Source organism: Puma concolor, chromosome B1, assembly GCF_028749965.1.
Source record: "Puma concolor isolate L17-30 chromosome B1, mPumCon1.1.hap2, whole genome shotgun sequence".
Classification (NCBI taxonomy): domain Eukaryota; kingdom Metazoa; phylum Chordata; class Mammalia; order Carnivora; family Felidae; genus Puma; species Puma concolor.
This window is the reverse complement of record NC_141670.1, coordinates 162,384,664-162,399,340: the sequence shown is the minus strand read 5'-3', so window position 1 is coordinate 162,399,340 and position 14,677 is coordinate 162,384,664. Positions and strand designations below refer to the sequence as shown.

The 14,677-nt window shown below is 36.7% G+C and overlaps 1 protein-coding gene across 6 annotated transcripts in view; it reads left to right on the top strand.

Annotated features, from left to right (window-relative positions):
• The window catches only part of CEP135 (centrosomal protein 135), a 70,996-nt gene extending 59,498 nt beyond the window's left edge, over window positions 1-11,498 (top strand). For 5 of the 6 annotated variants that reach the window (XM_086705013.1, XM_086705014.1, XM_086705011.1 and 2 more), the window contains 4 exons: window positions 495-697; window positions 1,578-1,682; window positions 4,613-4,726; window positions 9,940-11,498. In XM_086705013.1, the coding sequence (XP_086561139.1) occupies window positions 495-697; window positions 1,578-1,682; window positions 4,613-4,715 (411 nt within the window). In that variant the 3' untranslated portion in view covers window positions 4,716-4,726; window positions 9,940-11,498. Of the gene's footprint in view, window positions 1-494; window positions 698-1,577; window positions 1,683-4,612; window positions 4,727-9,096 lie in introns of all 6 variants that reach the window. The other variant, XM_086705012.1, reaches the window with a different exon arrangement.
• The last annotated feature ends 3,179 nt before the right edge of the window (window positions 11,499-14,677 follow it).

Here is a 14,677-nt window from a genome sequence, read left to right as displayed (position 1 = left end):
ATCTCAAGGCATTTAAATCTTACTTAATTTTCAAAGTCTAGTTACCTGGAACTTCCCATTCTCAAACTGAGCATTACTTTAAACATCCCAGTGCATGTTTTCAAATACAGATGTTTTCAGTTTTCATTCATTTAATAGTATCTTTATTTTCAGCTACTGAGAAGCTCCAGTGCTGGCTTGACTGTTCGGTCAGAGTACACATAATAGATCAGAAGGGCTTCCTTTCTGGTAGGATGGCCACATTTTAGGATTTTATGTTAATGACCCTCTCTTGGCAAGGAAGTATGAGTGAAACTCATAGGAATAGGTCTTATACCAAATAAGCAAAAATTATTTTGAAAATAAGATGACTTTCTTACACTTAAAGAAATGGTTCAAAATCTTTAACTGGTACCCAAAATAAAGCAACTGATAAGTGTATATAGCTCTACAAATAATTTTTTAGAGTGAGTCTCAAATTGTACTGAAGTAATCTTACTTTGTTTTCCCTATAGGTTGTGGTGGAATTAGAAAATGTAAAATCAGAAGCAGACCTGTTCAAAAAACAACTGGCAAGTGAGAGACATACAATTAAAAGCCTTGAATCATTGTTGGCTACAAATAGAGATAAAGAATTTCATTCTCATTTAACCTCCCACGAGAAGGATACAGAAATTCAGCTACTTAAAGAGAAGTTAACCCTTTCAGAAAGCAAATTGTAAGTGGCATAAATCAACCTGTTTAAAGAAAATCGCTTGTCAAAAATAATTTTTGGCGAGAGAAGGGGATGGGAGTGTGTACGGTGGTACAAAACCAAAATATTTTACTTACGTTGTGGCTGCTTTTAGGAATTTGGGGGTTTAGTTTAAGGAGATACATTGTGTTTGGAGATACAGATTTGTGTATCTTCACCACAGAGATGGTACCCATGGAAGTGAATGAGTGAACTTTAGAAAAATGCCTGTAGTTGAGTTGTGAACAAACAGGAGTCAGCAAAGGGGAGAGCATTTCAGGATGGGGAAAGCCATCTGTGTCTTTTACTGTGTGGACTAGAAAAAGACATCAAAATGGCATGTAGTTTGACTCACATAAGTTTAGTGATTAATTACCTTTTAGGAGATTGATGATAGTGTCTATTAGACGGGCAGATTTGGACATATTTGATGGAAGAGGGGAGAAAATCTGGAGTAGATAGTACAAGTAGAATAGTTAACTTTTAAAAGAAGTTAATAATATTTGTCTTTCTGAGGCAAGAGTCCAGAAAGAGCCAATGAAGATACTTTACATCTTGATGTTATAAATCATGTCTTATTCAAATTTGTACTTCCAGCATTGCTACAGTGCCTAGCACATACTGGAAGTTTAGTTTAACTGTTTGTTAAATAAATAAGATGAATGAATGAATGAACGAAAGAAAACTTAGTGATAGAAGCTCCTGAAGTTGAGAAAAGTAGTGTTAAAAAGACTTGTTCTTTTCTTGTCCTAATTATCACCTCCATTTGTATTTATTACTAGCAAAAACAAAACTCCATAGCACTAGACTCTACAAAACAACATATTTGTTATTTTTTTATTTATTTTTAAATTTTATTTTTAAGAACTAGTCTAGGCCGGGAAAACACCATGCTTCGGGCTAAAGTGACACAGTTACAAACCGATCATGATTCTATGAAAAGGCAGATTTCAACTGAAAGATATGAACGGTAAGAAAAAGATTTGAGCATTGGACAGTGTTTTTATTTATTCCCCGTCCCAAAAAAGATTTAATAGGACTTAAAAATAGCCAACTTTCTTTCAGTGTTCATACAAAAATAAACTTCTTCTGGGGCGCCTGGGTGGCTCAGTCGGTTAGGCAGCCGACTTCGGCTCAGGTCATGATCTTGTGGTCCGTGAGTTCTAGCCCTGCGTCGGGCTCTGTGCTGACAGCTCAGAGCCTGGAGCCTGCTTCATATTCTGTGAATAGCCTGCTTCATATCTCCCTCTCTCTGACCCTCCCCTGTTCATGCTCTGTCTCTCCCTGTCTCAAAAATAAATAAACGTTAAAAAAAAAAAAATTAAAAAAATAAATAAACTTCTTCTGATATTTCTTCCTAAAAAGTCAAAAGTGTTGTGGGAGATAATATCCTTACAGTAAATAAAGTAGCAAATATTGTCTACATGTTTTCTATAGCATTTCTCAGGGCAAAATCAGGGCATTATTTGAAAGAATATAATAGGGAATCAACAGGCGAGTAAGGATGCTACAAGACCCCAAACTGGAGTTGCTGGGTGGCTCAGTCGGTTAAGTATCGGACTCCGGCTGAGGTTGTGATCTCGCAGTTTGTGGGTTCGAGCCCCGCATCAGGCTCTGCACTGACAGCTCAGAGCCTGGAGCCTGCTTCAGATTGTGTGTCTCCCTCTCTCTCTGTCCCTCCCCTGCTCGTGCGCGCGCTCTCTCTCTCTCTCTCTCTCAAGTAAATAAACTTTGAAAAAAAATTTAAAAATGGGGCGCCTGGGTGGCTCAGTCTGTTAAGCGCCCGACTTCAGCCCGGGTGCATGATCTCACGGTCTGTGAGTTCAAGCCCCACGTCGGGCTCTGTGCTGACAGCTCAGAGCCTGGAGCCTGCTTCTGATTCTGTGTCTCCCTCTCTTTCTGCCCCTCCCCTACTCATGCTCTGTCTCTCTCTGTCTCAGAAATAAATAAACATTAAAAAAATAAAAATTAAAAAAAAAGCACAATGTGGTCCAATAGGAAACTCCAAATACAGATCATCACAAAAGTGATGATCATAAGAGAAATTGATAAGTATGTGCCAGATACCATATACATATCTGATTAATGCTACTAATAATCTATTATTATGCATATATTACAGGAAACTGAAGTCACACAAATAATAAATGGCAGAGCCAAAACTAAAATCAAAATATATCTTATACACCTGAAACTAACAAAGCATTTTATGTTAACTAAATGTGAATTAAAAAGATAAATAAAATTTTGAAATAAAGACAGATCTGTTTAATTTTAAACCCCATGCTCTTATATACAGTATATTCCCTCCCACTTAGTAGTTTTCTAATTTTCATACTCACTTTTATTTCAGTTCATTTGCTTTGTATATTGAAAACCTTAATCTCCAAGTGCCACAAACAGGGATGAAACTTGCTTTCACAGCTAAAATTGAAGTCTAATTTGCAAATCAATTGTCAAGCTACTTTTCTTTCATTACTCTTTCTTGCTGTATTAATACCATAGACATAAACATTCCTGAGATTTCGTACTCATATAGTGGTCAAATTGCTGCTTATCGGGTCAGTTTTTTTATTTCTCTTATTTTCTATTTGCATCAAAACTTTTGAAAGATATGCCATTTGTAGTATAGACAAAATTTGCTAGGAAATCAATATTTATGATTTCAAAGAGAAAGGAAGCCTGAGAAATGAAGAAAAGCATCAATACATAAAATCAGTGTTACTAATTTCTCGTAATTGAGAAGATTTCGTTTCTCAGTGTGCTAAACTGTACATACATGATTTCTATTTCTTTTAATTTTTTTTTTCAACGTTTATTTATTTTTGGGACAGAGAGAGACAGAGCATGAACGGGGGAGGGTCAGAGAGAGAGGGAGACACAGAATCGGAAACAGGCTCCAGGCTCTGAGCCATCAGCCCAGAGCCTGACGCGGGGCTCGAACTCACGGACCGCGAGATCGTGACCTGGCTGAAGTCGGACGCTTAACCGACTGCGCCACCCAGGCGCCCCATGATTTCTATTTCTTAATGATAACTTAAATTCTCTTCAGTCCAAAGGGGGTCCTACTGCCTAGGGCTATAAGACTCCCTTAATTCCTCTTTTTCCCTTGTTCCTGGTCCCCAAAGAAACGTAGGCCAACAGGACATCTCCTTTTCCTTATCATCCAACTAGGTTATGCATTCTTAAAGTGCCATTATCGCCACCCCAGGGAACAATATTGGTTCTTGGGGGTTGAGGGAGTGGCAAAAAAACTTTAGGTATTACAATGACTCATAACCTGCCAGAGGACCTCAGTACATAAATAACATATCTATATGTTAAAATTTCATTGGGAAGAGTGGATAATTTGGGGGGAGGGAATATCTTAAAAAGTTTCTTTAAGGGGGATCATAATGAAAAAATAGTTTGTGAAATACCCAACTAAGTAGAAATCTTGGATACTGTGGAATATAATGCAGAAAGTCTAGGCCAGAGACCCTGAATAGCCCACAAAAGAATTAGAAACACAGTCACCATGCTTTGTGGAGCTGACCCAGACACAGGGGAGGAGGGTGTAGTAGAGAAAAGGGTTATTTCACTTCTGACATTGGGAGTTTTTAGGAAGAAGGAACAAGCTAGATTTATGTTCAAGAAGAGGTGGGAAAGGAAGGGGCAGAGGTGGGAACCAACTTTGCAAATCTGTATTCAGAGGGGCTTTGAACAACCTCTTATAGTACATATTCCTTTAATTGAAATCTTTTACTCACTACTTAAAAATTATAAGGACATTGGATTTAAATTTAGTAGAAATACTCATTAGTTAATTGAGGAGAAATTACTTAATCAGTAAAAATCACAACATCGTATGTTTTGTATACCACTTAATTGTATAATCTCTTCCTTGATCTTTACTGACAGAGAAAGAGCAATCCAAGAGATGCGTCGACATGGTCTTCCCACACCACCCCTTAGTTCAACTCTGAGGTCTCCTTTACATTCTCCTGAACATATAAGCTGTTAATTATCATAAAGGTAAGTATGCAACACTAGGACAAGCAAAACTAATCTGTAATTATAAAAATTCAGAAAGTAGTTTTCAATGTGGAGGAAGGGGAGATTGCCTACAAAGGTGATCAGGGGAATTTTGTGAAGTAATGAAGGGTTCTGTGTCTTGGTGATGGCTGCACGGGTATATACAATTGTAAAAACTTATTGACCTGAACATTAACAGTCCACGCATTTTAATGTATGTAGATTATACCTCAATTAAAGAAGAAAAGGCATCCACAACAAAATATTAAATGACAGGATGAGGTATCACACAGTAACACTTGATGAAGTGCCAAATTCAACATACAAATAACAGGTGGTAAAAGTATAGACAGCAGTGTACAAATGGGAATGCACATGACACAGTAGACTCAATCTGACAGGAATGGCAGGTTGTCGGGGAATAATGAGGGAGAAAGGCATGGCAGGCAGGGTGGGACACAGAGGGTATATTGAATGTGAGGCTTAACTAGAGGTTGTAGTCTTATCTCTGTAAGTCAAGGGGAGCCGTTGAAGGTGCTTCTGTGTATAATATGGGTACAAGGGAGGGATTAAGATGGTGGATTAACTTCATAACTATATTTGGGCCATATTGGGGAAGATAGAAATGAGAGGCAGAGACCAGAAAGAGCTATGAGAGGAACAGTATATTCAGTTCAGGATCTGTGGAATAATGTTGAAAGCTAGGACAAATTTTAAAAACAAATGACATATATATAGAAAAGTGCCATATCCTAGCATACAGCTCAGTGAGTTTTCACAAACTGAATACACCTGTGAATAACCTACACCCAGATCAAGAAACAAAACACATCCCTCTTGGGCTCTCTCCTGCTTATAAGCCCTGCTCCAGAAGTAACTATTCTGCCTATTAAAAACATAGATTTCTTCTGCCTGTTTTTGGACACTTTTTAAACGAAATCTTACATTTGTGGCTTGTTTTCCTCCACAGTACATCTGTGAGATTCATTCATACTGGTGTGTGTTCTTGTAGGTTGTTCAGTCTTGTTGCTGCATAGTATTACATTGCATGAACTCCCCACAGTCCATTTACCCATTTTATTGTTGATGGGCATTTGGTAATTTCCAGTTTGGGCTATTGTAGAGTTACGATGAACATTCTATTCTAGTACCTGTGTGTTGGTGACCAGATGTGTGCATTTCTTTTGAGTATACACGTAGGAGTGAAGTTGTTGGGTCACTGAACATGCATATGTTCAAGCTTTAGTAGACAGAGCAAAGTGGTTGTAAAGAGGTAGGATACATTTAACAGAAGAAGGGTCAAAGGGATGTGCTGATTCATTGGAGATGGGAATGAATGGGAAATAAGTCCTGCAGGACCAGGGCTTGAAAGGTAGGTTGACCGCAAAATGCAGGCTTGCTGACAGAAATAGTAAAGTCATTCTTTTTTAAAAATATGCATTTCTTTGCCTTATTTTAAGTAGAAGCATATAGAAGATAATTAAGCATTTCCTCAATGACTCAGAATTCTCATTATGAACATTAATTATGTAGTGTGTTTTGACATACTGATCCGCCAGGTTTTATTGGTATTTGTAGGGCGTAGGTTTAAATGAGTCCTGATTGCTGTACTTTTCTTTTGTGTGTGTTTGTTTGACTAAAACGTGCATTTTCCTCTTTCACTTTGAGGACTACTTCTCAGTGCTGGCTACAATCACTGTGTCCTCACAACTTTTAAGCTGCTGCATTAATTTGAATGTGATTAGATGGAGGTTCAGCTTCTCGTTATAAAGCCTTGTAACAGTTGTGACACATACATTTTCTCATACTGGATTCACAGCTGCATTTTAGACCAGAGATTGGTAAACTAAGGTCTGTGGGCCAAATCCACTCCACTGCCTATTTTTGTAAATCTAGCATAGCCACACCTGTTTGTTTACACATTGTCTAAGACTGCTTTCCTACAGAGGTGGAATTGAGTAGTTGTGACAGAGACCCCGTGGCCCACAAATCTAAAATATTTACTACCTGGCTTTTCACACTATGTAGCCTCTGGAAAACTCTGCTGTGTACCTGTGAGAGAATAAGAGTGAAAAAAACAAATAATTCTGTGGTTTTATGAAAATAGGCTTTACCTTATAGATGCTCAAAAAAGGTCTTGGAGACTCCAGAGATACCCATATTATACTTTCAGAACCACTGATTTAGAACATGCTGGATTTAGCAATCTCTAAAGCTGTGATTATTTAGAAAACTTTGTTTTGTTTGTTTTAAACATTTTTTTAAAAATAATCTCTATTTAGAAAACTTTGTTTTGTTTGTTTTAAACATTTTTTTTAAAATAATATCTGTGTCCAACATGCAGCTCAAACTCACAACCCTGAGATCAACAGTCACATGCTCCACCAAGTGAGCCAGCCAGACCCCCCAAATTAGAACACTTTTTAATTGTGATAAAATATATGTAACATGAACTTTGCTATCTTAACTGTTTTTAAAGTGTGCAACTCAGTGGCATTAAATTCATAATGTTGTACAACCAAAACCACTATTTCCAAACTTTTTTCATCACTCCAGACAGAAACTCTATATCCTTTAGGCCATAATTCTTCAGTCCCCTGTCTACCTCCCCAGGCCCTGAAAGTCTCTAATCTACTTTTCTGTCTCTTGCCCATTCTAGCTTTTCATATAAGTGAAGTCATACTATATTTGTCCTTTTGTGTCAGGCTCGTTTTACTTAGCATAATGTTTTCAGGACTCATGTTGAAACAATTTGTTTCTTTTTTTATGCTTGAATAATACTCCTTTGTGTGTTTATGCCACATTTTGTTTGTCCACTCATCAGTTGATGGACACCTGGGTCGTTTTCACCTTCTAGCTATTGTGAATAATGCTGCTATGAACATTGGTGTTCAAGTACCTATTTTCAAATCTTCTGGGAGGAACTAAGAGTAGAGTTTCTGGGTCATATAGTAATTCTGTGTTTAACTAGCACATCTTCAGTGAGAAAACATAAAATATAAAAATATAAAGAAGGACACCAAAATTACTTTAAAAAAAAATTTTTTTAACCTTTATTCATCTTTGAGAGAGAGAGAGAGAGAGAGAGCGTGAGTGGGGGAGGAATAGAGAGAGAGGGAGACACAGAATCTGAAACAGGCTCCATCCAGGCTCTGAGCTGTCAGCACAGAGCCCAACGCAGGACCCGAACTCACTGACTGAGAGATCATGACCTGAGCCGAAGTCAGACGCTTAACCGACTGAGCCACCCAGGTGCCCCCCCCCATATCAGTTTTTTAAACGTTTTTTTTTTATTGTGGTAAAATATACATAACATCAAATTTATCATTCTAACTATTTTTAAGTCCACATTTCTCTGACAATTAGTACATTCACATTATTGTGAAAAAATAATGTCCTTCATCCATCTCCAGAACTTTTTTATCTTCCTCAACTGAAACTCTACCCATGAAATAAACATTAACTCCCAGTCTCCCCTCCCCACAGCTCCTGGCAACTGCCATTACAATTTCTGTCTCTGTGAATTTGACTACTCTGTTTAACTCATATAATTGGAACTATACAGTGTTTGTCCTTGTGACTTACAGTGCTTTCAGGGTTCATCCATATTGAAGCATGTGTCAGAATTTCTTTCTTTTTTGGTGCTAAACAATATTCCACTGTATGAGTATACCATTTATGAGTTGGTAGATACTTGGGTTCCTCCTATCTCTTGGCTGTTGTGAAAATGTATGTTCAAGTCAAAATCACTTTTAATCCTATAACCCAGAGAAAATATCAATTAGCATTTTGGTATATACTTCCTTCTTGTTTGATTTGTAATAAATATACACACACATTCATAGACATACATATATAATTGTAATAGAGATCATACTCAAAATAATTTTTTATCCTAACTTATATTTTGTTTTGTTCTGTTCTTTGGGGTTTTTCCCCTTAATAAATTGTTGAGAGCATCTAATCATTAAAAGTATTTTCAGGGGCGCCTGGGTGGCGCAGTCGGTTAAGTGTCCGACTTCAGCCAGGTCACGATCTCGCGGTCCGTGAGTTCGAGCCCCGCGTCGGGTTCTGGGCTGATGGCTCAGAGCCTGGAGCCTGTTTCCGATTCTGTGTCTCCCTCTCTCTCTGCCCCTCCCCCGTTCATGCTCTGTCTCTCTCTGTCCCAAAAATAAATAAAAAACGTTGAAAAAAAATTTTTTTTTAAAGTATTTTCAAAATGCCATTTTATTCTTTTTATTTTTCTTTTCTTTTTTTTTTTTTTTTTTCCTTTCTCCTTTCCTTTCTCCTTTTCTTTCCTTCTGCCAGGAGATAGTATTTACATTTGGAATTTTACAAGAGATGATTTATTTTTTGTTTTATTTTTTAAGTAATCACTATGCCCAATGTGGGGCTTGAAACCAGGACCCCGAGATCAAGAATCACATGCTCCCCTAAATGGATCCAGCCACGTGCTCCTCAAAAATGCCATTTTAAAATAGTTATCAGGTGCCTGGGTGGCTCAGTCAGTTGAGCGTCCAACTTTGGCTCAGGTCATGATCTCACAGTTCATGGGTTTGACCCCGCATGGGACTCTGGGCTGACAGCTCAGAGCCTGGAGCCTGCTTGAGATTCTGTGTCTCCTCTCTCTCTGCCTTTCCCCAGCTTGTGCTGTCTCTCTCGGTCTCAAAAATAAACATTAAAATTTTTTTTTATTTAAATAAATAAAATAGTTATCAGTTCATCACATGTTTCCATTGTGGAATTTTTCATATTTTAGTGTGTGTGTGTGTGTGTGTGTGTGTGTGTGTGTGTGTGTGTGTGTGTTTTAATTGGGGTGGTGATTAGATAGCACATAAGGTAAAAAATATTTGTCCATAATATGCTGTTTTAAGACTCAGACACAATTTACAGTACTTGTACATTAACTTAGACATCATATTATTCCTCATTTTGAGCAATTTTTCTCAGTTAACATCCTGTGTTACCCCTTTCTTTTCACTCTGTATCATTCATTTAGTCCTCATATACTTTGATGTGCTTGGGAGGTCTGAGGGGAATATATTTTGAAGTATAGAGCTGTTAACTATAACTTGATTATGGGCAAAGGCTTTATTAGAGATTATAATTTTGGTTAAAACTGAAAACAGTCTCTTAGTTTTTTGTGAATTTACCAAGTAATTTTTGTTTATCGTTTTTCTCTTAACTCCCCTTTCCTGTCCCCCCTTTTTCAGAATGGTGGCTTTCAATGAGTTACCTCTGTGGATTTTTTAAAGGACAGAACAGTAATGAAATATTTGAAGTACTTGTTCTTGAAAATCATGAACATTGACACAAATTCTACCTCTGTCAACTTTTATTTAAATCAGTGAATATTTATATAAAAATTTTGGTTTAAAAGAGCCATATCTATGTGTATATTTTTATATATTTGACAGAACAAAATATGTATTAATAGTGCTAACTAATGTTATATCTATACTTATATTATTCCTCACTTAAATTGCTCCACAAAGTGTGTGTTTATACTGTGAATTAATATAATGTATTGTTCACATTATGCTTTAATAATCTTTTTCATAATGAGCCATGATATGTGTATATAAATATTCTTACAATACTTATTTTCAAAGTGTTTTCAGTTTTCATGCCTGTGTTTATAACCCATATCTTTAATACATTCATATAGGATTATCAATTTTGATGCTGTGCTGTCACACTTTTTCTTCTAAATGTAAAATTAATTGTTCACCAATTTGCTATCTATCGTCAAGGGTAATATATTCAGGTCTATTTTCACAATAGCAGAGGTCTTGGTAAAATAATAATTACCGTATATCATTTGTTATTGTCAACTTGAAGAACTGTGATGGGAAAGATACATTTATATATTATATGCAATATTTTATTATTTTGGTTATCACATGGACTCTTCACTTAATACAAATTCTATCAAAATCAAACTAAAAGCCACATTCAGAATTTTGTAAAACCATAGAACAGAAATTTGGGACACTTTTTCAGTAAATAAAATTCCTCCCTGTATTAAGAAAAAAATTCAGACCATAAAAGTATATGGGGTAAATATAGTAAAAGATTTTGTTAAAATGCCAGTATACATTCAATAATACCGGTTTTTGCTTCTAAACTTGTATGTTGTAATTTATTAGTCTTACAGAATAGTATGTAAACACTGAACTGTGGCATGTAAATAGAAAACAACTTTTTACAATTAATTTTCAAGGTTGTAGTTTTAAGGAATTTAGATATATCTAAATATGTATATATATATACACACATTAATAAAAGAACAGAAGTACAAAATAGAATGTCAGATTCAAAAACTAATCGTGTTTGAACCATACACATTTGGAGAAAATCCTTTTCTTGGTAGGTTTCATTATGATTGAAAAAGAAGAACTTAAGAACGAACATAAGAAAGTGGAAGACCAGTTGGTTATGATACAGTTTGTTTCCTATTGTGGTTTTAATACAATGGAATTTGTGTATGTGTGTTTGTGTGTACCTGGTGGTGGCATTGCTCTTTTCTAAAACTAATATGTCTTATATGTCTGGGATATGATATACGCCATTTGCAATAATTCACTGTGTATTTGGGTGTGATGTGGTTTATTTTTCTACCATATTTGTAATTTTATGTATTCCATCTCCTTTGTGTGAATTCATATAGCAAAATACAAGAGAAATGGGACTAATTTGCAATGTCATATGGAAAATCTTTTAATAAATATATGTAAATAAAATAAAAAATATTCCCACCTTTTCCCCCAAAGCAATAGCAAGGCCTATTTTATTAGATATTTTATTTTTAATGTTTTTCATAATTTAAAAATGTGTAGCTTGCCATAATTATTTTCTTAACCATGTTACAATTTTCCTAAATTAGTTTTATCTTAAAATACTGAATGTTCTCACCATTTGTAGATGTTTTTAATTTGTTTAAAAAATTTTTAAATTATGCTTGACATAGATTTTCCATTAAACTTTCCAGTCAATTTGTTTTCTCTTACAAATAGTTTTTTCTTAAATTTTAGCAATAATCTTAACTCTAAAATTAACAATTCAAACTTTATCATGGTAGGATTTGGGTAAATCCTTGTACTTAATGTGTGAGATACTTTTTTTTTAATGGTTTTGATTTATTTCTAATTCAAGAAATGAAGTCAAAGTTTCTGTTTGAAATCCATGTACAAAATGATTGAACAGGCTTGTGTATGTGTTTACATTTTTCTTTCATATGCTCTGTGTTGAGAACCTTAACTACATTGACTATGCCACCTGCCACATCACCTTATTACAACTTACCACACATCTGATCTCCCCCTCTCCCCAATTCTTAGAAGATTTACTGTCTTTTATTCTATCATCAGTCTTTTTAATTTCACTATCTTGGAACAGTGTTTATTGACCAGGCCTGCATTGGTGTTACCTGGACAGTTTTAATGAAAAACTGATTTCTGAACCCTACACTTGTCCAAATAAATCAGAATCTCTGGGAATTAGGTGTGGGCATTTTAATTTTTAATTTTAGGTTCTCTAGATGATTCTAATGTGTAGCGGATTTAAAGTGCTAATTTAGAAACTGATCCACCAAACTGACCTACTAATGGGACTCAACCTATAGCTTGAAAACACTGCTGTAGATCTTATCATTACCTCCAAAAACCTCAGCTTCTAGCATGCTACTCACACCTCTTTCTAGGTCACTCAGTCATGCCTAACCAATCCTTTGACTCAACTAGGATCTCCAGACAATTGATTCTCTCCCCAATTCTTTGTCTATAAGTCCCTCACTTTCCTCTATCTTGCATAGGCTTCATTTTCTTTGCATATACATTAATTCTCTTGTCCCTGTAAACTGAAAACTCAAATCTTGTTTGTATCCAACTACTTCAACTATGCTGCATCTGTACCTAAGCAGCTGAACAGGGATAGAGAAAAATACCAGCCATGCTGGTTCCAATTTCACTTGAAATTTATGACCCTGAAAATCAAGGGCCCACAGCATTGTGTGAGGATCCTATACATTTTCCTGGTCAATTCACACTTAACCTCTCCCCAACAAGCATTTCACACCTCTTTATTCAGACCTTCAATCCCTCTCTTTCTTGCTCTCAGGTTGTTTCTTCTTTCACTGAGAAAATGGAAACACTAGGGAAACTTTCTCACCCTTCAAATCTATTAACAATACATCTGTATCCGTAGTACTTCCTTCCCTCTTATAACATGAACCATCTCTACCGTCTAGCTATTTTATCTAGTTATAATCAGTATTCATTCTTTCTACTAGTCAAAAGATTCTATAATTAACACCACATTCCTGAGTCATTTTTGCTCACTTGGCTTGTTCCCACTTGCATGCATAGCTCCCATGCATGAGAGAAAGAACGTGAGCAGGGGAGGGGCAGAAGGAGGAGAGAGAATCAAGCACACTCCACATCCAACACGGAGCCTGAAGTGGGGCTCAACACAGGGCTCAATCTCATGACCGTGAGATCATGACCTGCACCGAAATCCAGAGTCAGATGCTTAACTGACTGAGTCACCCAGGCATCCCTTTAATTTCCCATTTTTAAACCCTGCCAGACCTGACCATTCCATTTTTTTTACACCCTGTAGAACAAAAAATCCTTAACAAGTATTAATCTATACTCGCTTCATCACCACCTTTCCTTCTTGAACAATCCCAATGATGCTTTATTCGCATTACTCCAAACCATTTTTTGTCAAGGTACCAACTTCCATGTGTTCTTTATTTCCTTTTTCACACTTAATATTTCTTGTTAGTGCTTTTTGTTATATTTTGTTCTTATTTGATACTGCTGCTATCTTCCTTTGAGGAAGGATTCGATACAGACATAGCTTTAAACTAAGTGCATTTGAAGATGAGATTAAGGACTTCTTCCGGAAGGCATCAGAAAAAGAGATTGAATGTGTAAAAGAAAAGCATTATGGAGGGTATGTGTAGGAATGCCAAGATCCAGGTAATACTGAGCCTCACAAGAGAGAAATATTAGGAGTGCAAAAAATATTTTAAGGAATAATGGAGATGAATGTCAACAAATCAAAGGATACAGTCTGAGGTCTTTATTAAAAGGGCTCAGAAAGGGGAGCCTAGGTGGCTCTGTCAGTTAAGCGTCCAACTTAAGCGCCCAGGTCATAATCTCCTGGTTCGTGAGTTCAAGCCCCACGTCTGGCTCTGTACTGACAGCTCAGAGCCTGGAGCCTGCTTCAGATTCTGAGTCTCCCCTTCTCTCTCTGCTCTTCTCCTACTCATGCTTACTCTCTCGCTCACTTGCTCTCCCAAAAATAAATAAACATTAAAAAAATAAGTGGGCTCAGAAAAAGCCAAGTAGAAAGGAAGTGGAAAACCCACATCTAGACACAATATTAAAGACAAGGGAAGAGGGGCACCTGGCTGGCTCAGTTGGTAGAGCATGTGACTCTTGATCTCAGGTTTGTGAGTTTAAGCCTCACATTAGGTGTAGAGACTACTTAAAATCTTTTGCAGTGCCTGGGTGGCTCAGTCATTTAAGTGTCCAACTCTTGATTTCAGCTCAGGTCATGATCTCATGATTCATGGGCGCAAGCCCCAAGCTGGGCTCCATGCTGACAGCACAGAGCCTGTTTGGGATTCTCTCTCTCTCTCTCTCTCTCTCTCTCTCTCTCTCTCTCTCTCTCCCCCCTGCCCCTCCCATGCTTACACACACATTCTCTCTCAAAAATAAACTTAAAAAAATAATAAAATCTTTTGAGGCACCTGAGTAGCTCAATCAATTGTGTCTGTCTTGAATTGGTCTCAGGTCATGATCCCAGAGTCATGGGATCAAGCCCTGCATCGAGCTCCATGCTGAGCATGGAGCTTGCTTAAGATTCTCTCTCTCTGTCCCAGTCCCCCACTCTCTCTCTCTCTCTCTCTCTCTGTCTCTCAAGTTAAAAAAATTTTTTTAA